The sequence below is a fragment of the Lepus europaeus genome, chromosome 3 (assembly GCF_033115175.1).
Source record: "Lepus europaeus isolate LE1 chromosome 3, mLepTim1.pri, whole genome shotgun sequence".
In the NCBI taxonomy this organism is placed as follows: Eukaryota; Metazoa; Chordata; class Mammalia; order Lagomorpha; family Leporidae; genus Lepus; species Lepus europaeus.
This window is the reverse complement of record NC_084829.1, coordinates 41926140-41952446: the sequence shown is the minus strand read 5'-3', so window position 1 is coordinate 41952446 and position 26307 is coordinate 41926140. Positions and strand designations below refer to the sequence as shown.

The 26307-nt window shown below is 45.5% G+C and overlaps 1 protein-coding gene across 5 annotated transcripts in view; it reads left to right on the top strand.

Moving 5' to 3' along the window:
- The window catches only part of USP49 (ubiquitin specific peptidase 49), a 96425-nt gene extending 70699 nt beyond the window's left edge, over positions 1 to 25726 (top strand). For all 5 annotated transcript variants that reach the window (XM_062186099.1, XM_062186100.1, XM_062186101.1 and 2 more), the window contains exons 3-7: positions 11498 to 12869; positions 14822 to 15026; positions 20475 to 20583; positions 21151 to 21356; positions 22402 to 25726. In XM_062186099.1, coding sequence (XP_062042083.1) covers positions 11526 to 12869; positions 14822 to 15026; positions 20475 to 20583; positions 21151 to 21356; positions 22402 to 22592 — 2055 coding nt within the window. In that variant the 5' untranslated portion in view covers positions 11498 to 11525 and the 3' untranslated portion in view covers positions 22593 to 25726. The remainder of the gene's footprint in view (positions 1 to 11497; positions 12870 to 14821; positions 15027 to 20474; positions 20584 to 21150; positions 21357 to 22401) is intronic.
- The last annotated feature ends 581 nt before the right edge of the window (positions 25727 to 26307 follow it).

The window sequence follows — 26307 nt, the reverse complement described above, 5'->3', positions numbered from 1 at the left end:
TTGTGGCCAGTTGGAGAGTGACTCAGCGGATGGAAGACCTCTCTCTCTGTCTGCCTCTCCTCCTCTCTCTGTGTAACTCTGACTTTCAAATAAATAAATCTTTTTTAAAAAAAAAAGTCTTCAAAAGATTCATGGAAAGCACATTTAATATATGTGGATTTCATAACATTTTTGTGTCAAAAATAACCTTTTAATTCCATTTTCCATGAACTTTTTAAAGTACCCCATCAATATATACTTCAACATAAGTATATACATGAATATACATTTTTATGGTTTACCAGCTTCTGCAGAGAATGTAGTATTTGAGAGGCACATTTCAGGGACAGGCTAGAATACCCACAGTCAGATTTTTAAAGAGTAAGACCTGATTCTCAGTGTTTGAGAATTTTTCTGTATGGCAAGAAAGAATAGCACATCTTTAGTCTGGTCCTTGCTTTATCACTAGCTTGTCAGGGAGATCATGCTAAATGAAGCCAAACACTCTATTTTCCCCTTACAGACATTCAGCTATCCGAACTACCTGTTTGCAGACATGCACCTGCTGTTTTGGAACATAACCTTCTTTTGGAAGGCTCCTCCTCCCAGCTGACTTCGTGTTCTATTTGAAAACCACAAAATAACAATCTCAAAATAATTCTTTTTAAGAGAAAAATCATTTTATTTCTATAAAAACTCTTCTTTCCTTTTTCCTTTATGGAAGCTTGTTCGTATTATGTAGTAATCCAACCAGAATGAGGCACAGGAAGTAATTTGCATCACGCAAGCCTCTTACCCAGTTGCTCATGTGCTGAATTGAGGTTTCTTTTCTTTCAAGGAAATTCTTTTTTTCTTTTTCTTTTTTTTTTTTCAAGATTTACTTATTTGAAAGTCAGAGTTACAGAGAAGGAGAGACAGAAAGAATCTTCCATCTGCTGACTCAGATGGCTGTAATGGCTGGGGCTGGGCAAGAACGAAATCAGATTCAGGCGCATCATCAGGGTGTCCCACGTGGGTGGCAGGGTCCCAAGTATTTGGGCCATCCTCCACTGTTTTTCCCAGGCGCATTAGCAGGGAGCTGGACTGGAAGTAGAGAAGTCAGGACTCAAACTGGTGTCACAGGTGGTGCCTTTACCTCCTATATCACAATACCAGTCCCTGAAGTGAGATTTCTGCTGCATTTAACGATTTCTGTGCCACTGGGCCAAATATGCAGTGTGACTAAAAACAGAGTATGATGCTGGTTTTCAACAACGAGACGAGTTAGCACATAAGCAGATCAGGATTCTATTGCACAGAACAATCTTTTCTTGTATTAAGGAACCCTGACCTATGAGTAACATCTTTCTTCTATTGGTTGGAGCATTCATGTGTTGGAATACTTAGAGAAGTTGGGTTTGCTAACCAGGGAATGAGTAGAGCTGATTCTCTGGGCTTCTGAGAGAACTAGTATTAAGCAAACCCTAAGCAATAAAACTGATAGGAAAAGAATACTGGGGTATCCCAGAATGCACCCAGTGCCAATTTGAGGTCAACGCTATAAAACTCCTCTAGAACATGCAGAGCCAATACCAGTTTGTAGGCAGCAGAAACTACTCAGTGCAGAATGGACCTTCATATTCTTAGGTAGCCAATCTGGTTTTCCTCCACTTTCGGCTGCCACTTCTCTGCAAAGAGTCAAATGTAACGTTTCTAAGAGTGTATGAGTACATGCATGTGTGTGTGTGTGTTTGATCTTCTAGTATTTTCAGAATTTCCCTAAATTTAGTATGTGCAATCTTCTTTTGCTACCTTGTTCTCAATCTACTATCCTGGAAAAATGGTTAACTTTTGGGCCCTGACTTCTTTGGCAAGAGTATTAGTTTAACGAATTAAAAAATCTGATCCCTTGAAGGCCAGCTAACTTGGGCTTTTTCTCCTTAATCTCCATCAGTCAGCCTGCAGATCTGGATCACCAGAGACCTGAATGAAACAATGTGTGTAGCCTAGCGTGAGGTCATCACTGCTACCAAACACACAAGTGCAAAACATACACCTTCCTCTTGCGAACACCATTAATAGTAGTGAACCATAATACAGGTATCACGGTGTGACAATTCAGCCCGAGACTGCCTCACTGGAATGAAATGGAAAGACTTTATTTTAAAAGTCTATGTGGGGCTCTGAGTGTACTAAAAATTATTGAATTATACACTTTAAATCAGTGAATTTTGTGGTATGCAAATGATACCTCAGGGCAATTGTTTAAAAATATTTACCGAGATTAAAATGCATAATCTTGAACTGATACTTGAGGTTCTAGAAATAGATAAAATCATTGTGAAGACAACTGAAAACAGAACCTTAAGGTAAGCCTACCTTTCAGGAAAACAGAGAAGGTGTGACTATAGATGTAGAAAGAAAACCAAAAAAATACAGTAGCCTAAAATTCAAGAGAGGGGCTGGCATTGTGGTACAGCAGGTTGGGCTGCTGCCTGTGTTGCTGGCATCCCATGTAGGAGCATTGGTTCAAGCTGCTCTGCTTCTGATTCAACTCCCTGTTAATGTACCTGAGAAAGAAGTGGAGAATGGCCCAAGTACTTAGGCCCCTGCCACCCATGTGGGAAACCTGGGTGGAGTTCCTAACTCCTGGCTTCAATTTGATCCAGCCCTAGCTGCCTAGCTGTCCCTTTTCAGCCATTTGGGGAGTGAACCAGCAAATGAAAGATACCATCTCTCTCTCTCTGCCTTTCAAATAAATAAATACATCTTTTTCAAAAATAATAACATAAAATTCAGAAGAGAATGAGTAGTGCATGTCAAATACAGAATAAATATGGATGGGAATTGAGAAAAGGCTAAATAATTATAAGAAAATTTCCAGTGACCTTTGAGAAAAGTCTGCATGAGATGGAGGTGTTAAGGAATGAGGTATGAGGGACATGAAGCTGCACGAGACTCATGCCACAAATAAAGTTAAGCAGGAGAGGGCTAAAACCTAGCAGCAGTGTCAAGGATAGCCTAGAGGAAAGGGAAACTTGTGTCTGTCTGTCTCTCCCTTTAAACAGAAGACAACTGAAAGTAATTGTAGTGCCAGGAAGAAGGCAAACGAATGAGAGCAGAGAATGAAGGAACAGAGGCCGAATTCTAGCTCTTCCTATGACTAGAGAAGTTGCTATGCAGTGTGAAGCAAGCATATGTACTCTGCCAGTTCATCTGTCTTTTGTCGGAAGGCAGGGTTGACCCTTCCCGTGGGTAAACCAGTGTGCAGGGCCCAGTGTCCTAGATGAACTCTGCTCCTTTTTCATTGAAGACAGAAAATCTCAATGCAAGTGAGACATTGCCATGTTGGCATATTCTTAAAACTGCTGTAAGCCAGCATTAGGTAGACTTGAACATCAGCACTTGCTTAGTGATGACAGATGAGTGAAAGCATACTTCACAAGAGCTCTGGCACACCCAGCACGGTAGGTCCTGTTCTTTGTGGCCAACAGCTACTGCTTGGACTTTCAGCTCTCAGGTCGGCTTTGGAGCCCTTCTCAGAGTCAGAGTCTCAGGGAGCCTCTGAGCTAGACTGACCTAGAGGTTAGCCCTCGTCCACTTACCCAACCCCCACATTCAAGGAGAGTAGTAATGAAGGAAAAAGGGAAAATCCAGCAGCCTTCAAAGACCCACTGCCTGTTCACCAATCCCAGGGCCCCACTACCCCATAGCAAAACACTTCTGAAGTTTCTTTCCCTGAGCCCTCCCTTCTCAATGTCTGCCTCTGCTTTTCTGTGTTTGTTTTAGCTGTAAATATGAAAATTCAAAAGGCTAGTGTCATTGTACTTTTATAGTTCTACACGATACTCTAGAATGTGGCACTCTCCCCTTTTGGATTATTAACTAGATCTTAATGTCTTTTCTACCTTGATTTTTAAAAAATTCTTTTTCATAATTACATATTGACATTAAATTATCTTTTCCCATACCTCTTGAAATAAGGTGTTAGCAGAAAAGAAAATTCACTTTTAACATGTTATTTGTAAAAAATGTATTCACTGTGTCTCTTCAAGAAGTCTTTGCTTGTGTGGTAGATGGAATTCTGAGTACATTTAGTGAACTGAAGGGTTAAAATACCCAGTACTGTCGCATATGGCAGTGAGCAGAATCACAGATGTTGATGATACCACGTAATTAGTATTCTTTTATGTAAATGAAGACTGTCAGCATGTTACCATAGTGTCTACTCTCTCTGAAGCTGGAATTTATGCCACTTGGTCTTAGCAAGACTGGGCAGGCTTATTCCATGTCCTTAGTTAAAGAACTGAGGGAGAAATCAATACATTGAGAGAGAGAAAATAGGAACTCCTTAGAGTCCCTTTATTTTTCCCTATATTCCTTTTGTTGATTTTTCCTCCAGAAATTTTATTTCTGGTGATGCAGTTGTGCATTTAGGATTTCCTAAGAAATTTGTTGTTTGAGAATAATGTAAATAGTGCAATTCAAATCATATTTTCAAGGTATAGATTTTTAAAGATGATTCTAATGGTTAATCCTCTCATGCAGACTTTTTAAAAGGTGATGTTATAAATTTAGAAATTTGTCAGAACAAGTGGCAAAAGTTGGAGAGATTTCATTGTCTTTTCTTTTTTTTAAGATTTTTTATTTATTTATTTATTTGAAAGGCAGAGTTACAGAGAGAGGATGAGAGATAGAAAGAGATCTTCCATCCACTGGTTCACTCCCCAAATGGCCACAACAGCTGGAGCTGGGCCAGACTGAGGCCAGGAGCCAGGAGCTCCCTCCACATCTCCCACGTGGGTGCAGGGGCCCAAGCATTTGAGCTGTCTTCTGCTGCTTTCCCAGTCACATTAGCAGGGAGCTGTATCTATCGGAAGTAGAGCAGCTGGTTTGCAGGCAGAGGTGTAACTATTACGCCACAACGCCGGCCCCCATTATCATTTCATTTAATAGTGATAGTTATCTATAGTAGAATGATTTTAAATCCTGGTTATGGTTTTGGCTTCAGTTAATTCAGACTTTTAAAATAAAAACATGGTAGTTAAACAACTGAAAGCCAATATCTTGTCTGCTGTACTTTGCCTGAATGCAGCTCAATCCTGGGTGTGCAGGTGTGCTGATCTACTTGCTGATGTAGACCCTGACAGACACATCCTGTTCTTTTCCAGTCACTGCTAGTTTATCTGTTTTGGATACCGGGGCCCCCCAGCCTGGGTGATGTATGTTTGACGTGGAAATGTTAGCATTATTATGACTTTTGAGAATATTGAGGGGAAAACTGTCAAATAAATTCTCTCTTTCTGCCAGGGAGTGTCAGGCCTTGCTCTGTATCAAAGTGATGAGACTGCATCTGAGAGGCAAGTCAAACACATTGTGTTTCTGGGGCCGAGCATACCTGAGGTTGTGTTCTCCGTATTCACCAGCTTGTGTGCTGGTTAAGGTGGCTTTCTTCTTTCATGTCACTCTGGAAGATTTCCATGTCGTGGTCAGATGTGTTCTTCCTCTAGACAAGCTCGTCTGCCTACCTTTTTATCAGCAGGGCGAGGTGCAAAGCAGCCCTGTGTTTTCCTGAATGGATTTGCTCTGCCATATGGCAGGTGAGTGAGTCGCCACGACAGACTTGTAATGGGAAAGGGTTGTGCAGGAACGGATGTGCGTGATCAGCAGATTTATAGATCAGAAAATGAAATCGGAAGAACGCTTTTCCAGAGGGCCCTTTCTGTTTGGCCGTTCACCGTGGGGCTGGTGTAGGATAGTTCGTCCATGTCTTTCTGGTTTGGCTCTTGGTTGTTCTAGCACAGTAGAGTTCTGGGTATTGTGTTGCTGTATCCCTACAGAAATATTCTCTCTGTATGATTTGAAGCTGTGCTATATTTCACATGATAACATCTCAGTAGCAATTAAATTCCTGAACACATCGAGGGTAAAATGGGGATTTGCCAGGTATCAGGGTTTGAGTTATAAATTTCAAATTTGATTCAGCAAGTATTGAATCTATAGAAGGAATGAAAACAAAAAGAAAAGCTGAGTGGTGAGCTTTTTATTTTACTTTTTTAAGTATTCCTGGTGTATTTAAGCCCATCCTGGTTTTGTGTGTGTGTGTGTGTGTGTGTTTAGATTTATTTATTTATTTGAAAGTCAGAGTTATACCGAGAGAGGAGAGGCAGAGAGAGAGAGAGAGAGAGGTTTTCCATCCGCTGGTTCACTCCCCAGATGGCTGCAATGGCCGGAGCTGCGCCAATCTGAAGCCAGGAGCCAGGAGCTTCTTCCTGGTCTTCCATGTGGGTGCAGAGGCCCAAAGACTTGGGCCATTTCTACTGCTTTCCCCCGGGCCATAGCTGGATTGGAAGTGCAGCAGCCAGGACTTGAACCAGCACCCAAATGAGATGCCGACACTTCAGGCCAGGGCTTTAACCCACTGTGCCACAGTGCCGGCCCTTGTTTTTTTTTTGTTTTTTTTTTTTGTTTGTTTGTTTGTTTGTTTGTTTTTTAAGATTTATTTATTTATTTGAAAGAGAGAAGGAGAGGCAGAGAGAGAGAGAGAGGTCTGCAATCCACTGGTTCACTCCCCAATTGGCTGCAACAGCCGAAGCTGCACCATTTCGTAGCCAGGAGCTTCCTCCTGGTCTTCCCATGTGGGTGTAGGGACGCAAGGACTTGGATCATCTTCTGCTGCTTTCCCAGGCCATAGCAGAGAGCGAGACCAGAAATGGAGCATCCGGGACTTGAACCATCGACCATATGGGATCCCAGCACTGCAGGCAATGGTTTTACCCACTATGCTACAGCGCCGGCCCCCATCCTGTTTTAATACTGGAGTCGGCTGGCGCTGTGGCTCAACAGGCTAATCCTCCGCCTTGCGGCGCCGGCACAACGGGTTCTAGTCCCGGTCGGGGCGCCGGATTCTGTCCTGGTTGCCCCTCTTCCAGGCCAGCTCTCTGCTGTGGCCCGAGAGTGCAGTGGAGGATGGCCCAAGTCCTCGGGCCCTGCACCCCATGGGAGACCAGGAGAAGCACCTGGCTCCTGGCTTCGGATCAGCACGGTGCGCCGGCTGCAGCGCGCCGGCCACGGTGGCCATTGGAGGGTGAACCAACAGCAAAGGAAGACCTTCCTCTCTGTCTCTCTCTCTCTCACTGTCCACTCTGCCTGTCAAAAAAAAGTAAAAAAAAAAAAAAAATACTGGAGTCACTAGCCACATGTGACTATTTAGATTTCTTTTTTTCTTTTTTGACAGGCAGAGTTAGTGAGAGAGAGAGACAAAAAGAAAGGTCTTCCTTCCATTGGTTCACCCCCCTAATGGCCACTACATCCGGCACTGCACTGATCCGAAGCCAGGAGCCAGGTGCTTCTCCTGATCTCCCATGGGGTGCAGGGCCCAAGCACTTGGGCCATCCTCCACTGCTTTCCTGGGCCATAGCAGAGAGCTGGCCTGGAAGAGGGGCAACTGGGACAGAATCCGGCGCCCCGACCGGGACTCGAACCTGGGGTGCCTGTGCCGCAGGCGGAGGATTAGCCTAGTGAGCCGCGGCACTGGCCATAGATTACAATTAATTAGATAAAATTTAAAATTCAGGCCTACAGTCTCACTAATTGCATTTCAGGTACCCTGAAGTCATGTGTGACTAGTTACTGCAGTACGGGACAGCACAGATAAAGAATATTTCCATCATTGCAGAAAGCTATTCTGGTCTGTCTGGTCTAAATGGAAGAATTTTTTTTAATATTTATTTTATCTATTTTAAAGACTTTCAAAGAGAGGTAGAGAGGGGGGAGGTCTTCCACCTGCTAGTTCGCTCCCCAAATGGCTGCAACAACCAGAGCTGAGCCTATCCAAAGCAAGGAGCTTCTTCTGGGTCTCCCACGTGGATGCAGGGGCCCAAGGACTCAGGCCGTCTTCTGCTGCTTTCCCAGGCACATTAGCAGAGCTGGGTCGGAAGTGGAATAGATGAGATTCAAACCGGCACCCATATGGTATGCCAGTGCTACAGGCCAGGGCTTTACCCTGCTGCGCCACAGCGCCAGCCCCTAAATGGAAGAATCTGAGAAATGAAATCGTTTCTCTGGTTTCTATGAGGAGTTATTCATCTCTCTTATGTTTATTAGAATAACATGCAAAAAAAGAATCATCTGTGAGCATGATTAAAATGGAGATTGAACCCCCTCTCCAGACTCAGATTCATTCTCTGGAATAGTAACCAGGAAGTAGCCTAGGAAATTCTGATGCCGATAGGTGGTTAGAGCACCACCCTCACCCTCACACGCGCCACTGTTGTGGCACAGCAGGGTAAGCTGTGCCTGCAACATCAGAGCACTGATTTCATGTCCTCACTGCTTTACTTCCATTCCAACTTCCTGACAATGCGCCTGGGAAAGTTGCAACTATTTGGGGAGTGAACCTGTGGATGGAAGATCTCTCTCTGTCACTCTGCCTTTCAGACAAATAAAATAAATCTTAAGGGGAAAAAGATAGGCGGTTCACGACTACAGTTGGAAAATTGAGTGAGAAGCCTGGGAATTGCCTATCTCTTGATTTCCCACTCACTTTGTTCTTTCTCTGCAGATCTTTTGTGTCCCCAGTAACTGACTGTAAGCATCATGTGTACCCAACTTGTACTCTGCATTGAGACTAAAGAGCAAAAAGAAAATTCCTTTTTTTATCATTCATCTTTTTAACGTAAATAGGTTTTGATTTGGCTGTGCCCTAAGAAAAGTAAATAAAAGTGATTGTTCCAGTACTCTTCTGGAATGTGTGTGAGGGTATTTCTGACAGACTACTTTTCACTACTAAGAGCTGAATACTGACAAGTCCTGGCATTATAAAAGAGTAAAAACAAAGATAACACCGATTTCTTTATGGAAGGAGATTATAACTAGTCGGAAAATGGATGGGGGTGGCGCTGTGGTGCAGCGGGTTAAAACCCAGGCATGCAGCACTGGCATCGGTGGTTCAAGTCTCGGCTGCTCCACTTCTGATCCAGCTCCCTGCAGATGCGCCTGGGAAAGCCGCAGAGGATGGCCCAAGTCCTTACGTCCCTGCACCCACGTGGTAGACCAGGAAGAAACTCCTGGCTCCTGGCTTCAGATCAGCCCAGCCCTGGTCATTGTGACCATTTGGGGAGTAAACCAGTGGATGGAAGACCTCTCTCTCTGTCTCTACTTCTCTGTAACTCTGCCTTTCAAATAAATAAAATAAATCTTAAAAAAAAAAAGAAAGAAAATGGATAAACATATCCAGAGAAATGACTTGTAAGGCACTCAGCAACAAGTCAATATAAAAATAATAATTTGGAATAATAATAAAGGGTAATAATTAGTTACATAATATAGTAGAAACTAAATCCTGGCAGTTCACAAAGGAAAACCATGCCCTGACTTGTCTGGGAATACTCTAGATTGCTTTCCTTTGCGTGGTTTGAGGTTTCCTTTACAAAGACATGGCTCTGCCATCTGGAATGGGCAGTGAAAAGGATAAGCACCTGGAGTTTGATCCTGCAGTACATGAGCTTGCTCTGTGGGTTTTCCTAATAGAACAGGCCAAAAGTGGCATCTGAAAACTAAAGGGACAGCTCAGAGTACACTAGGTCTAGCTCTTCTCTGGGCTCACCTGATAATCACTGAACTGTATTTGCTCACAGGGATGAAAACTGGGGAGAAGTGAGGTGAAAGAAAGTCACTTAATAAGAGGATCTATCTTTATGGGATTTTAAATCCTGGTATTGAAGGGGGAAAAAGAGGTCATGATTCCAAAGAGTAAAAAGCTTTTTTAAAAAAATAGTCATCTGTGGGACCAGTGTTGTGGTATAGTTTGTTAAGCTTCCACCTGCAATGCTAATATTCCATACAGGTGCTGGTTTGAGCCCAGCTGCTCCACTTCCAATTCAGCTCATTGTTAATGTGTCTGGGAAAGCAGTAGAAGTGCTTGGGCCCCTGCCACCCATATGAGAAACCTGGATGAAGCTCCTGGCTCTTGACTTTGGCTAGGCCTAACCCTGGCTGTTGCAGCCATCTGGGGAATGAACCAATAGATGGATGATCTCTGTCTCTCCGTCTCTGTCTGTCTCTCTATCTGTATCTCTCTGTAACTCTGCCTTTCAAATAAATAAATAAAATCTTTTTTTTAAAATAAAATAGTCATCTGGTGGCCACCATTGTGCTTCAGCAGGTTAAGCCGCTGCCTGTAATACTGGCATCCTGTGATCCCATATATTGGAGTGCCAGTTTGAGTCCCTGCTACTCCACTTCCAATCCAGCTTCCTGCTGAAGACAGTAGCAGAAGATGGCCCAAGTGGTTGGGCTCCTGCCACCCAAATAGGAGATCCAGATGGAGTTCCTGGCTCATGGCTTCAGCGTGGTCCAGACCTGGTTGTTGCAGCCATTTGGGGAATGAACCAACAGATAGAAGATCTTTCTCTCTCTCTCTCCCTCCTTTCTTCTCCCCCTTTCTCTCCATCTCTCTGTCATTCTGCCTTTCAAATAAATGAATGAATGAATCTTTCTTAAAAATCAGTCATCTGGCTTATTTCCCTTGGAGAAATTGTCCCCTAGGGTTCCATCCACTAGGGTTCTCTGACAAATACCAAAGAAATGTTAGGAAGAAAAAAAAAAAAAGCTCAATATATACCAATGTTGTTTTAATTATTTATTTATTTGAAAGGCAGAGTGACAGAGAAATGGGGTGAAGAGGAAGGGAGGGCGGGAGGGAGACAGACGGACAGACAGAGAGATCTTCCATCTGCTAGTTCCCTCTCCTAATAGCTGCAATAGCCAGGACTGGCCCAGGCTGAAGCCAGGATCCAAGAATTCTATGATGGTCTCCCAAGTGGATGGCAGGGATCAAGCACTTGGGTCATCTTCTACTGCTTTCCTAGGCACATTAAAAGAAAGCAGGATTGGAAGAGCAGCTGGGACTGGAAGCAGCACTCTGACATGGGATGTCACATCACAAGTGGACACGACACTAGCCCCTGAACACTATTTTAAAAAACATTTTCACATAGGTCATATGGAAGATTTGTTGCTTTCTTTTTTCTCAGTAGTTAAAGACTTTAATACCAGTGCCACTGCCTTTCTTGTCTTAAATAAAATGTCTCATTCCTTACTTGCATATTCTTTCACTAAAGGTTTAAAAAAAATAAGTCCACCCTTTCTACAAGATTTAATTGTTCTTTGCAAAAGACACATTAAATGTTATTTAAATGGAGGCTCACAGTCACCTCCGCTTAGCCAAGTATCATTAAAATGATACTCTGTTCTATAAAGCAAGGCTTTTGCTTATCTTTACCTTATCTTGTTATCTCTGCTTTGAGTGCATTGAACTCCACCTAATATTGCCTTTTTTATTTGAGGCCCTTCATCTCTCCTGTTGGCACTTGAAATACCATAACTCTCAAAGGAACTTTCAAAAGTACCAATTTCGAATTGAAACTAAGAGTCACAGTGAAATGCCAGTGGCAAGCCTTCTTCTAAGAAACCAGTTTTGCTGAAAGTATTTTCATTTTCTTTTTCTTTTTCCTTCTTGCGGACTTTATCGTGCCAGGTTAAGAGCGTGGCAACTTCTCTGAGACATGGATAGATGCAAACATGTAGGACGGTTACGGCTCGCCCAGGACCACTCGATCCTGAACCCTCAGAAGTGGCGCTGCCTGGAGTGCGCCACCACCGAGTCCGTGTGGGCTTGCCTCAAGTGCTCCCACGTGGCCTGCGGCCGCTACATCGAGGACCACGCCCGGAAACACTTCGAGGAGACTGGACACCCGCTGGCCATGGAAGTCCGGGACCTGTACGTGTTCTGCTACCTGTGCGAGGACTACGTGCTCAACGATAACCCGGAGGGGGACCTGAAGCTGCTGACAAGCTCCCTGCTGGCCGTGCGCGGCCAGGAGCAGGACCCGCCGGTGAGGCGCGGGCGGACGCTGCGGTCCATGGCTGCGGGCGAGGACGTGGTCCCGCCGCAGCGCGCTCCTCAGGGACAGCCGCAGATGCTCACGGCTCTGTGGTACCGGCGCCAGCGTCTGCTGGCCAAAACCCTGCGGCTGTGGTTCGAGAAGAGCTCCCGGGGCCGGGCGAAGCTGGAGCAGCGGCGGCGGGAGGAGGCGCTGGAGCGCAAGAAGGAGGCGGCGCGGCAGCGGCGGCGCGAGGTGAAGCGGCGGCTGCTGGAGGAGCTGGCCAGCGCCCCTCCGCGCAAGAGCGCGCGCCTGCTGCTGCACGCGCCCCGCGCCGCCGCCGGCCCCGCCGGCCTGCCTACCTCACGCCGAGCGCCCGCCGCCGCGCTCAAGCCGCGCCGCCAGCCGGCGGTGGCCCCGGGCGTCACGGGCCTGCGCAACCTGGGCAACACCTGCTACATGAACTCCATCCTCCAGGTGCTCAGCCACCTGCAGAAGTTCCGAGAATGTTTCCTGAACCTCGACCCTTCCACAACCGAGCACCTGTTTCCCCAAGCCACCAACGGGAGGGCTCAGCTCTCGGGCAAGCCCGTCAGCAGCTCGGCCACCGAGCTGTCGGCGCGCAGCCACAGGGCCGAGGCGTGCGAGCGGGAGGGCCTCTGCTGGAACGGGGGAGCCTCCATCAGCCGGAGCCTGGAGCTCATCCAGAACAAGGAGCCCAGCTCGAAGCATATCTCCCTCTGCCACGAGCTGCACACCCTCTTCCGAGTCATGTGGTCGGGGAAGTGGGCCCTGGTGTCGCCCTTCGCCATGCTTCACTCGGTGTGGAGCCTGATCCCCGCCTTCCGCGGCTACGACCAGCAGGATGCGCAGGAATTTCTCTGCGAGCTGCTGCACAAAGTGCAGCAGGAGCTGGAGTCGGAGGGCGCCGCACGCCGCATCCTCATCCCCTTCTCCCAGAGGAAGCTCACCAAACAGGTCTTAAAGGTGGTGAACACTATATTTCACGGGCAGCTGCTCAGTCAGGTAGGTCTGTGCCCACCCCATCCACAAAACTGGCCAGCACACCAGAGGGAGGATTGGGTGTCTGACTGGGCTCCCTGTGAGCCCTCTCCCGGAGTATTGGGCTAATCAGCGTAGGCAGCGTTGGCTGTGACAGTGCCGACCGAGGGTGGCCACTGTGCCTCTCGCTGATGGCCTTGTTGGTGAACTTTTGGGTTGTTTCTTTCCTGCCAAATTTTTAGTTTAACTGGCCATACGGCTTTATTATCAGTGAATGACTAACCATTAACAGGTGTATATGATTGAGTGCTCATTGTTGGCCTGCCATCCTTTCATCCGTGTTAGGAAATCGAGTAGAATTTACCTGTAATCCTGTTTCCACAGTAGTTTGAAATAGCATTCTTGCTGCTGTAAACGCAAGGAAGGGAGGTGGCTGGGAGCATGCCAAAGACCCAAGCAAGCCTCCCTCCTGCTGCTTTACTAACGTTTTCATTTCCTGGATCTTTTTTTTTTTTTTTTTACATTTTTTTTTCATTTATTAAACTTTTATTTAATGAATATAAATTTCCAAAGTACAGCTTATGGGTTACAATGGCTTCCCCCCACCCCATAACTTCCCTCCCACCCGCAACCCTCCCCTTTACCGCTCCCTCTCCCCTTCCATTCACATCAAGATTCATTTTCAATTCTCTTTATATACAGAAGATCAGTTTAGTATATATTAGGTAAAGATTTCAACAGTTTGCCCCATATAGCAACACAAAGTGAAAAAACTACCGTTGGAGTACTAGTTATAGCATTAAATAACAGTGTACAGCACATTAAAGACAGAGATCCTACATAATATTTTTTAAAAATTAATTTTCTATGCCATTTCCAATTTAACACCAGGTTGTTGTGTTTTTTTTTTTTTTTTCCATTTCCTGGATCTTTAGCCATATAGAGACCTAAGCAAAGATTCATAGGTAAGACCTTGTGTAAAGATTCAGAAAAAGAATTTTTTGACTGCTAGGCTAGTAGTTAAGATGCCAGTGCCCCTAAGTCAGAAAACCTTGGTTCAGTACTGGTCTCTGGCTCCTTATTCCAGTTTCTTGCTTATGTGGACCCTGGGAGGCAGCAGTGATGGCTCAAGTAATGGGGTTCCTGTCCACCACGTGGGGGATCCCAGCTGAGTTCCCAGTGCCTGGCTGTGGCTCTGGTTGTTCTGGGCATTTGGAAAGTGAACCAGCAGGTGGGAGTGCCTGCCTGTCTCTTTCTCTGCCTCTCAATAAATGTTTCTAAAAGTGGGGGAGGTAGGCAACTTAGAAATTCGTGTAAAACCTCTGTACTGTGCTACTGGAGTTTTATGTCTTGGTTTTTAGGATTTTGAAATAATGTTGAGTGGAATGGGAAGAGAGTTCATTGAGGCTTTTTTTTTTTTCCATCATAGAAAGGGCACTATTTATCAACACTACCTCTGCACACCCTTCCCTTAGAAAGAAACATGCTCCGGGGAAGGTTATAGTGGAGAGAATCATAGTACTTTGAGGCTGTGTGTACCGGGTGGGGACTGCGAGAAACAAGGGCGTAGAGAGAGGCAGGCTGGGCAGTGTGAAAGGACAGAGCCAAGAGGCAGAACGCAGAGATGACAGAAGTGGACAGGGACCTGCAAATTCTCCATCTGTGATTCCGCGATGGCGTGCGGTCTGTCCCACTGCAGCGTCGAATGGCAGAGCATAGTTTGAGAGAGAAGAAAGGGAGCTGTGATCTCTGTGCTGTGTGGCTCCTCATTTCCAGCCAGCATCACGTAGTTAGACATGTATACCGGAAGTCATGTGTTCTAACTCTTTTATTAAAATTATGTTTATTCTAATGTTACAGTTTTTAAAATTATACCCTTAGTTTCTATAAAGCTATGTGTCTTGTATAAAGCCAGCAAAAATGTATGTGGGAAGCATAGATGGTCTATAACCTGTAAATCAATCTCTTCACTCTAGGTCACTTGTGTGTCATGCAATTACAAGTCCAATACCATTGAGCCCTTTTGGGATCTGTCCCTGGAATTTCCAGAACGCTATCACTGCATAGAAAAGGGATTTGTCCCTTTGAATCAGACGGAGTGCCTGCTCACTGAGATGCTGGCCAAGTTTACAGAGACAGAGGCCCTGGAAGGGAGAATCTACGCTTGTGACCAGTGTAACAGTGAGTGCTATGTGGAGAGGTGGGGGTGGGCCGTGGGGGTGTGCAACTGGGTTCAAAATGCTTCTTTTGCCCCTTGAGTCCAAAGTAACTTGGCTTGAATGGCTCTAAAGCATTTTTTATTTTTTAAAAAGATCGATTTCTTTATTTGAAAGGTGGAGTTATAGAGAGAAGGGGGGAGAGAGAGAGAGAGAGAGAGAGAGAGAAAGAAAGAGAGAGAGAATCTTCTGTCTTGCTTCATTCCCCAAATGCCTGCAACTGCCAGGGCTGGACCAGGCTGAAGCCAGGAGCCAGCAGCTTCATCCGGGTCTCCCACATGGATACAGGGATCCAGGGATCCAAGTACTTGGGCTAATCTGCTGCTGCTTTCCCAGGCCATTATCAGGGAGCTGGATTGGAAGTGGAGCAGCCAGGATGCCAGTGGATGCCAGTATGGGATGCCAGCGTTGTAGGCAGTGACTTAACCCACCATGCCACAATACTGGCCTCTAAAGCATCTTTTAACCAACATCTTATTCTCCTGTTTTTTGAAAAACAAGCATAAGGATTTTATTCCTTTATTAGGAAAGAAAACAAAGGCCTATGTGTTGGGCCTTCTTTGACCCCTCCTGATGGACGTTAGTTGTTTTCTTGAGAGGCATTTGAATCTGTGGCTCCTGAAATTGCAACTCTGAGAATGTTAATACTTAGCTACATAGTGCTACAGGGGTACTGCTTAAATTCATGAAGGTAGAGCCTGACAGTTGTCTAAATTCAGGTGACACAGCGTGTTTGAGGACTGTACTGTCAGAAAAGCAGGCTTTTAGACTGACTTAGGAGATTAATTTAGTTTGCCAGAAGTTTTGCTAAAGTTGGTACAAAGTTTTCTTACAAAAGCACAAGTCTTAAGGTACATTTCTCAGTGACAGCTTCAGGGATATTTTCTGCATTTCCCCCCTTTTTCATATATCTGAAGTGTTCACATTTCAAAGAGGGTCATAAGGGAATTCTTTCTAATAGCTTTCATTTTAAAGTGGAACACTTTTCATATGGTTACATGGGCATCATGTGCAGGGCCCTTCTCCCTGACCATACTAACATCAATCAATGCTTTTTCTAACCCAGTGTGCGCAGAGAAAAGGCAGAGCAAATATGTAGAAGCTCCTGTCTAGTTTTTATGGTGTATAAAAATTTGCAGGGTCCAGCATTGTGGCACAGCAGGTAAAGAAAGCCTTTGACCTTAGCATCCCATATGGGTGCCGGTTCAAATCCTGGCTATTCCACTTCCAATTCAGTTCCCTGCTAATGTGCCAGGGAAAGCAGCAGAAGATGGCCCAGGTCCTTTGGATCCATCCATATGGGAAACCTGGCCTAGTCCCTGCTGTTGTGGCCATTATATATACATAATCTCCCTCTTTCTGTCACTGTTTTTCAAATAAATGAATCTTTTTAAAAAAAAACACACACACAAATTGTGCAGAGACCTTGAAATCAATTTACAGCTATAAAAATTCGGGCTACAAATTTTTTAAAAATTATAATAACTCTTCTCATATATTTTTCTCATGAATTTTTAAAATAGTAAATTATGGGAAACATGTTCTCTGAAAAATCAGGACAAAAATCAAGTCATATTTGATAGCATTTTTGCCGTTTTATTTTATTTTTAAGCTTTTTATTTATTTATTTGAAAGAGTTACAGAGAGACAGAGGCAGAAAGAGAGAAAGATGTCTTCCATCCACTGGTTCACTCCCCAAATGGCCGCAATGGCCAGAGCTGCGCCGATCTGAAGCCAGGAGTCAGGAGTTTCTTCCAGCCTCCCACACGGGTGCAGGAGCCCAAGGACTTGGGCCATCTTCCACTGCTTTTCCAGGCCATAGCAGAGAGCTGGATTGGAAGTGGAGCAGTCAGGACTTGAACCAGTGCCCGTAAGAGATGCCAGCACTGCAGGCAGTGGCTTTACCTGCTATGCTGCAGCACCAGCCCCCATTTTGCCATTTTAAAATAAAATTAGGACAGGCCTTGGCTCAGTGGTCAAGATGTCATTTGGGATACCCACATCCTATATGAGTGCCTGGGTATGAGTCCCTCCTCTGCTTCCAATCCAGTTTCCTGCTGATGCACACCCTGAGAGGCAGCAGGCTCAAGTACCCTTGCTACCCATGTCGGAGACCCGGATGGAGTTGTCAGCCCTGACTGTTGCAGGCATTTGGGAATTGAACCAGCAGATGGAAGATCTCTGTGTGTCTCTGCCTTTCAAATAAAATGAAAATAAATTAAGCAAGAAAATTTGAAATCTCTCCATCTGTCTTATCCCATTTTAAGGTACAGAGCCAGATGAGTTAAATTGTTTTATTAGAGCAGTGTCTGTGTTTTGTTTTGTTTTCTTTAATAGTAACTCATAAAGCTGTTTCCTTGTATGAGACAAAAGAATATTAACAGCTTTAATTCCACCATTCTTCGATATGATAGATTAGGCGAGAAGTGTTTTTGTAAGAAAGGATTGTTTTTCTGGTTGCCAGATGTACCAGAGTATCAGGGTTCCTTTAGGCAGATGCACCTAATAGCAGGGAGGGGAGGCTGTAGTGAGGGGCTGAGTTGCATTGATCTGTTGCTTGTGAAGTTTCAGAATTGTCAGTCTTCTGCCTGTCTGTGTGGCCAGCTTAATCAAATGGAGACAGAACTGATCAATCTCATTTGGATCAGTAATTTCTCTTTCTTTGTGAATTTCATTTTACGGAAACAAAGCCAGCTCCTATCTGGTCTTCATCTCAGCTCGCATACTCCCTCTGCTGAGGGTGGCAGTCACTGCCAGGGTTCTCGGACAGCTACCATAATTTTAAAAAATCTTGACTAGGAATGAAAAGATGGCCAGGCCTGTCTGAACTCTTCCTGTGCATGCCCCCACGTCTCGTGATGGCAGCCCCGCAGTCCTGGGTGCACTCATTCTGATGCCGCGTACGATGAGAAGCAGCGCCTCCACGTCTCGTTATCACGGAAAGCTCTGCGCTGTCATCTGCAGTGATTTGCTCCTTTCACAAGTGGTACAGACAGGACTTGGAGTCAGATGCCAAGCGCTTCAGACACTGGGGCCACGGTGTTAACGGCTCAGGGACAATTAGCGGGCACCACTGTGAACCACTAATTTAAAAAAAAAAATTTTTTTTTTGACAGGCAGAGTGGATAGTGAGAGAGAGAGAGACAGAGAGAGAAAGGTCTTCCTTTTGCCATTGGTTCACCCTCCAATGGCCGCTGCAGCCAGCGCATCGCGCTGATCCGAAGCCAGGAGCCAGGTGCTTCTCCTGGTCTCCCATGCGGGTACAGGGCCCAAGGACTTGGGCCATCCTCCACTGCCTTCCTGGGCCATTGCAGAGAGCTGGCCTGGAAGAGGGGCGACCGGGATAGAATCCGGCTCCCCGACCAGGACTAGAACCCGGTGTGCCAGCTCCACAAGGCAGAGGATTAGCCTGTTGAGCCACGGCGCCGGCCTGAACCACTAATTTTATATTTCCATCCATTTACTAGTTTAATAACAGAGCAGTTATCAGTAAATGAACTAGATAGAAGGCTTCTGATAGAAATTAAGAGAAATATTTCCATTATTTATTTGCTCGAATTTAGAAATGCATTTCCCCCACAATTTAGTAGCTGTAGAAACAAAATTATAATCCACTAGTTAAATCATGCAGGGAAAAAAAAACTCTGTTTAGGGGCTGGCATTGTAGCGCAGCAGGTTAAGCCAGTGCTTGGTGATGCTTGTGACACTGGCATCCCATATCAGAGCACCAGTTCACGTTCTGTCTATTTACTTCCCATCCAGCTCCCTGCTAATGTGCCTGGGATGGCAGTGGGAGATGCCCAAGTGCTGGGCTCCTGCCACCCACACAGGAAACTTGGATAGAATTCTGGGCTCCTAGCTTTGGCCTGGCCCAGCCCTGGCTGTTGTAGCTATTTGGGGAGTGAATCAACAAATAGAAAACTTTCTCTCTGTCTCTCCCTTTCGCTCTGCAACTCTGCCTTTTACGTAAATAAATAAATAAATATTTTTTAAAGAATCTGTTTACTCTGTCCTTTAATAATATTCTCCTTTTTATCTTTGCTTTTAAAGATTTATTTTTTAATTACTTGAAATACAGAGTGACACAAAGAGAGCACAAGATAGAGATATCTTGCATCTGCTGGTTCGCTCAAGGTCAGAAGCCTGAAATGCTATCCAGATCTCCCATGTGGGTTCCAGGGGCCCAAGCACTTGGGCCATCTTCCACTGCTTTTCCAGGTGCATTAGCAGTGAGCTGGATCCAAATGGAGAGCAGCCAAGACCTGAACCAGTGCTCTGATATGGGATGCCAGCATCCTGGACAGTGGCTTAACCTGCGCACCACAACACTGGCTCCTTTATCTTATTAAGCCTAAAATAAATGCATTATTCCCCATTTTACTGGTGAGAAAACTGAGCATCAGTTCTGAATAACTTTTCCATTAACATATAACTAGCTGTGAGCTGGAAATAGAATTAGGCCTATCTAGTGAAAATAAGTTTTATACGGTTATATTATGGTACATGGTAACTTATAAGCCCATATCTAATGGCATAGAATCCTAACTATGCTTCTACTCTATTTACATAGGCTATAGTGACTGTCCATTTATATCTCATTAATAAATCCGTGATATCAGCAGTATATCATCCTAGACCCATCGAACAATTCTGGAAGTTGATGAGGGCAAAAACTTCAAAGCAGAGGTATCAAGGTATTTGGTTAGGTAACCAAATAACACCCAAATAACAGTGACTTAAAATGAGATATTTGCTAATGCAGCCTAGGAGGCAGCAGATGATGGCTTGGGTGTTTGGGCCCCTGTCACCCACATGGGAGACCTGAATGGGGTTCCAGGCTCCTCTTTGATCTGACCCAGCCCTGCTGTTGTGTGTATTTGGAGAATGAACCAGCAGATGGAAGATAATTTTCACCTGCCCTGTTGCTCTGCTTTCAAGTTGCTGAAAGTAATAAACAATTTTTTTAATGAGACATAGTTTTATTGTTATGTTATATAAAAGATGTCTGGTCATCAGGAACCCAAGCTCTTCTGTCTTTGCACTCGACTGAACCAGTGCAAGGTGTCTATCCACAGAGTCACCTCACAACCCAAGAGGAATTCCAGCAGTTACAGTGGAAAGGCCAAAGGGATGCACCTCACACTGAGTCAGCCTTCTGTAAGCAGCCATCCTGAGTGCCACACTGTCACCCCTTTCATCTTAGCCAGAACTACCATGGCCATCCCATGCAGGTGTGTGAAGCTGAGAAATACAGTCTCAACGAAAATCACAGTGCTGCCCCAAACAAAACTGAGGCCCCAGTTCTGAGAGAGAAGGTGAATGCATGTTGAGTGGCAAGACATTGTCTATCTCATAGCTAGGAAAGAACAAGACTTCTCACAACTTGTGTCTTACACCTTCCCAAACCTTACAGGCAAACGACGAAAATCCAATCCAAAACCCCTGGTTCTGAGTGAAGCTAGAAAGCAGTTAATGATCTACAGACTACCTCAGGTCCTCCGGCTGCACCTTAAAAGATTCAGGTGAGCTTGCTCTGGCACTCCCAGAGGGCTGGGAGCTGTGGGAATAGTCGCTTGCAGCGCTTTGGGGAGGGTGAATGTCTCCACAGGTGTTGGGAAAGAGGGAGGGGTTTCGCAGAAGTTTATTCCCTTGAAACCTTGCACTTTCCATGGAGATGAAATGGTTTGCCTCAGTAAGGCCAGCTGGTGTTGGGGCCAGCGAACTGGACTTCAGTTCTTGTGGCCCTGTTCAGTTGTCTAGCTGGCACCTGGCATCTGTGTTATTTTCTAGCCTCACTTGGGCTTTTGTGGCTTCATCTTCATAGTGAAATATAAAACAATCAACAAAAAGCAGCACAGGCAGGAAACCACCAGAAAATGGTTGCCCGAGTTGCTTGTTTAGGAATTTCTTGGTTCAGAGTTCTCCATGGAACAGGAAAGTAATTATATGTGGACCTTGATTACCACCTTTAATTGATGGGAAAACCAAAGCTGGAAAGTTGGGTGTTATCAGTTCCCTGTCTCATCTATCTTTGCCTGTGATCACACATGCCAGTTTTTACCAGTAAGGATTGTATGTTGGTGTTCCAGGTGGTCTGGCCGTAACCATCGAGAGAAGATTGGGGTCCATGTCGTCTTTGACCAGGTATTAACCATGGAACCTTACTGCTGCAGGGACATGCTCTCCTCTCTTGACAAAGAGACCTTTGCCTATGATCTCTCCGCAGTGGTCATGCATCACGGGAAAGGGTTTGGCTCAGGACACTACACAGCCTATTGCTACAACACAGAGGGAGGTGCGTGCGCTTTACTCTGTGGGGTGGGGGACACGGAAAAGGGTTGGTTTATCCACATTTCATTGCTTTCCTTTTATTTCCATCCCACAGGTCACCTAGGGGAAAAGTACATACATTAAAACCCAGTGGAAAGAATTAAGAAAATTACATTCAAATTTTGAATATTTCACTAAGTAACAAGGCTGTTCTAAGAATTAAAAGGAACTGACATGTGTTTACACATGCTTTGAACAGTCCCCAGGACATAGTCCTTACTAAAGCAATGGTCGGAGGGTGTTGTAGTAAAGGCTACAGTATTGGTTATCAGTAGTATTACTATTGTGACCGTTGTGCTGCTTCTGCAGGACCGTTTCCTTTTTGGTCATGCAGAAACAGTAGTACCGAAGTAACCCCATTGGGATACTGTATGAATCTCATTAGCTTTAGCTTACAACGAAGCTGAGGACATTGAATGAGCACTTACCATGTCCTTACAACTTCCCTTACTATGGGAAGTGTAGCGATGCAGGGACCCCTCCAAAGGAGCTTCTGGTTCTTGTCCTGCAGAGCAGAGCCTCCTGGCCACTGCACTCAGGCAGATGGGCTGCAGGTGTGCCTGCAGCAGGGCACTCATCTCGAACCCATCACCCAGAAGGGTGGGCTGGCCAGAGCCTGGAGACAAATACACTATTGCTTCGAAATTTCCCCTTATCACTGTCCTCCATTTCCAGGGCTCCTCCCCTCCCTGTCCTCTTCCTGTTGCATAGCCCCCACTATCTGGGCTGTCTTGGTTGAAGGCTCTAATGGACCATGAAAAGCCTGAGTAAAATGAGGACAAGTACAGTCAGTGGGTATTGCAGTGTCATGGGCGGGTTGGTGTGGTGAAAGCCAGTGGTCACTGGAAGTCTGTTGGTTTCTTTTACTTGTCCCTTCCCTGCCACCAGGAAGCAAGGCTTGGCTCTATTCAGAACTCCTCTGTCCCTTTCTTCATCTCCTGGTTTTGCCTGCTGACAGAAATTTTAAGTTAAGTAGTCATTTTCTCTCTTTCTCTCCTTTGGTTTCCTAGGTTTTTGGGTCCACTGCAATGACTCAAAGCTGAATGTATGCAGTGTCGAGGAAGTGTGCAAAACCCAGGCCTACATCCTTTTTTACACTCAAAGAACAGTGCAGGGCAATGCAAGAATCTCAGAAACCCAACTCCAAGCTCAGGTGCAGTCCCGCAGCAACGGTGAAGGCAGACCCCAGACATTCCCCTGAACGGGAGGCGTGCATCAAAGACTGGATTGCTTTCGAACTAAAGGTGTCTACGTCTCCTCTCATGGGAGATAAGGCTTACTGCAGGAACAGACGACTTTTCTAGGTTTGCCTCACTGGGTCTAGAGTAGAAGGTGCCAGGTGATTCATGTCCTCTCATGAGATTCGGAATTACTTTCCTTTGAATGGATTTGGGAATTCCCTCCTACCATAAAACACATCAAAAGGAATAACTTCTATGAAGATCCTTTCATCTGTTGCTTCTGAATTTAGAGGGATCTGGGTGGAGAAAAGAGGGAGCAAATTGGTCACGTCCAGCCAGGACAGTGGGATCCAGTATGTGATTCCCCTGCCTACTGGGACTTTCTTGGAGCCCCAGAAGAACCCTCCCGATGTGAGGAGCCCTGGACAGAGCACGTGAGGAGGGCCCTGCACTGCTAGCCGGCTGGATGGGATTGGTTCCAAGGTGGGAAGTGAAGTCTAAGGATTTATTCCCACGATGGAAGTAACCCTCAAGGGTTGAAGACTTGCAGACTTCTTGTATAGGGGCTAGCAGTTGAAGAATGAGCAAATTTCCCTGTGCAAAGTGGGAGGTTTTCACATGCCACCCTTTCTGGCTGGTGCTGTCATTTAATCATTCCATTCTTCTGAGACTGGCATGAATATCCCTTCATTCTAAAGCAGGGGCAGTTCATATAAGGAAGCAATAGACTAGTATGTGTTTTTGGTTGTATGCTAGGCCAAAGGGCACTCGCTCCTGACTATCCCAGTTCTATAGCAGATGCCTGGTTCAGGTCTAGGGCAAGCAAATGTATGGTTTAAGCTGGGCCTTCAGCTGCATGTTTAAGGTTTTCTCAGCACTCAGTTCTGAGGGTGGGCAGGAGCTTACTTCAATGCCTGGCACCTCTGTTTACCTTGGTGCAGCATCCAGCTTCTTTCTTGCCGCTAGAGAGCTGGAATGGTCATGTTCACAAGTGCCGAGAGATGTTATTCTGCTAGGGCCTGGGAACTACAGAGGAACCCACCCCCTCCTGCCTGACAGTTTATTACTGATGGCCCTGGCCTGTTTCCTCCCAAATCTCAACTCCACCAATACTCAGTCCATCGGAGAAAAAAACAAGAGTGCCCTGTCCTTTACTCCAGCGCTAGTGAAATGAAACTTTAGATTGAGTTAGTTTCTAAGTGGAATGAAATAGTCTGGACAAAAACCCTCCTCCCCATCCACACCACTGACTTCTCAGCGCTTCCCTGAGGCTCGTGGTGCAGGTGCACGCAAACCCGAACTCTGCTTACTGCAGTGAGCCTCAGCCTACCACTATGAATGCTCATCTTTTGACTGAGTGTACCATGTTAATGTTTGAATTCAGGTAGAAGAAGGGAATAGATGTGGAAGGGAGTTAGGGGCAGGGTGGGAAGTGGGGAAAGCGAGGCGAAAGAGTGAGGGATATAGCTTTAGCCATGTTGACGGGCCACATTTCCCAGATGGGTAGCAGTTGCCGTTGACCTCTTTTGAGATGAACTCTCCCATAGGACCTTCCAGACAGCACTGAGACATGGAGGAAATTCAGACAGAAAATAGTTCACCCTGATAGGGAAGGAGTGACTATATTTTAAATTAAACTTGCTTTTGCCAACACTGTGAGGTTTCTGTAATATTTAGCTTTTATTTGGAAGCGATAGCGTATGGCATGTTTTATGCTGTTTGGTTTATATTATCTGCTGCAGGCTTCTTTATATAAGCGCTGCCTGGGCTCAGCCTCTCCTGGACACTGTTTTAAAGTGTCACAGCTGCCCACGCTGCCAGAGGCTTGGATGTGACCCCGTTCTCTTAAAACCCACGTTTGTAAGTCAGCATGACTGGGAGAAGACTTCTTGCGGCAGTGGAAAAGCGCGTTAACTCCGAACACTACGGAGAGTGAAAGGGAAAGGAAACTACAAGTTGTGCCTCATCTTCCCGTGAATCCCATTATTTATTCCTCTAGAAAAAGAGAACTTACAACATGGAGAAAAGCTAGAGCATCTCCTTCACCTCGTAAGCTGTCCACGGGGAAATACTTACTAAAACACAAGCATGTAATGGAAAACTAAAAGATCTTCAAACTTAATTTTTACAAGTAGTTTTATACCAAATATTCTAAGGATTCTTAAGCAGATTAAGCACATTGTAAAATGAGTGCTTAACTTAGCTGGGCACCCATGTATCAAATTAGTAAAATGAGTTGGAATAGAAGCCAACATCAGCGTTCTCCAGCGGAGCCCGACTCGACTCGCGAAGGTGCTCGCCACGGTCCCAGACACCTCAGGTACCCAGCGGCAGCAGCACTAGACACTGTTACAAAGTTAGTATTTAAGGAGATGTTTATTCAAAGAGTTCCCTGCTGCATAAGCCGATGGCTGTTGGGAGGGAAATGTCCCTTTGCCTTTAATTTATTTACATATTGAAGTAGATGAATGTCTCAGTTGCATCTTAGGTTAAATTGAAACAGTCTAAAAAGAACATAAGAACCAGTTAGGAGTTGACCATATTCTACCCAGTCGTCCCCAGGATCTCCTAGTGGACCTTAACGGGCCTGCTTCTCTCCCAGGGCACTGAGCTAGGAGTCTCCTTCAGGAGCCCTTGCAGATGGCTGGCATGTTTACTGCTGCTGTCGCCAGCCGAGTGAAAGCACCCTGGCCCTCAGAAGGGATTTTTACCTCAACCCAGCCTGACCCTCACCCTTGGTTGCCTCTAGGAGGGCATCCACACTAGTGTCAAACAATAGGAATGACCTCAGCAGCCAGGAACCGAAGCTCTTAGTAAATGGTGGACAGAACTCTTGCCCGCTTTGATACGTCCCCTCTTAGGCTGAGGGGCGGGGGCAGTGCCACACTGGAAGGAATTCCCAGATGTCTCTTACAATGTCATTAATAGGATTGGAAACTGTAGAAAATGTTAATGTGTCCTATGGACTCAATAGCAGAGTTTATTTTTTTTTTAATGGCAAGGCTTCGGAGCCAATGATTGTATGAGTTCCCGACTCTGGCTATGCTTACAGCTCCACCCAAGTACCAAGAAAGAACCAATGAGGTGGGTTGGCTGGCAGTGGGGCATGCCCCAGTGTAAGGCCGAGAGGTCAACAGTAGTGCAGAAGAAAACTTGGTTGGGGATGGGTGGGGTGGGGGGTGGGGAAGGGGGTGGGCAGGCAGGGAGGGAGAAATGGAATTTGTTTTACTTATTGATAAAGTTTTGTGAACTAATTTTATACAATTCCTAAAATTTGGTGCCTTGTACCCAGTTACGGTTTGCATGGGATTGAAAAGATTAAGGGAAAGGATTCCTTTTTGTCATTTCAAGTGGCAAATGAGTCTGTACAGTGTTTAAAGGACGCTTGGTATCACAGACTTTCGAAAAGCATTTCTTATCTCTGTGTGTGAATGCAAATTATTCTTACCAGCAAGTTCTGCGATGTCATTGTGATCTCCAAGTTCTTTGTCTTTGTGATTGGTCATCACACAGCTGCTCTTCAAGGCAGACTGTGTAGTTCTCTCCACCCTCTTCGGTTCCAGACATCAGCTCTGGCCTTTTCAAACCAGCCTGGGAGACCACCCCTTTCTAACTGTATACCATGGCCCTCACTAGGACCACGCCTTGCTTTACCAGCTGGTTGCAAGAGCACAAAAACAGCCTTTTGGTCTTTATCCAAACAGTGACTAAGGCTGGTTAGATGTCAGACAAAAA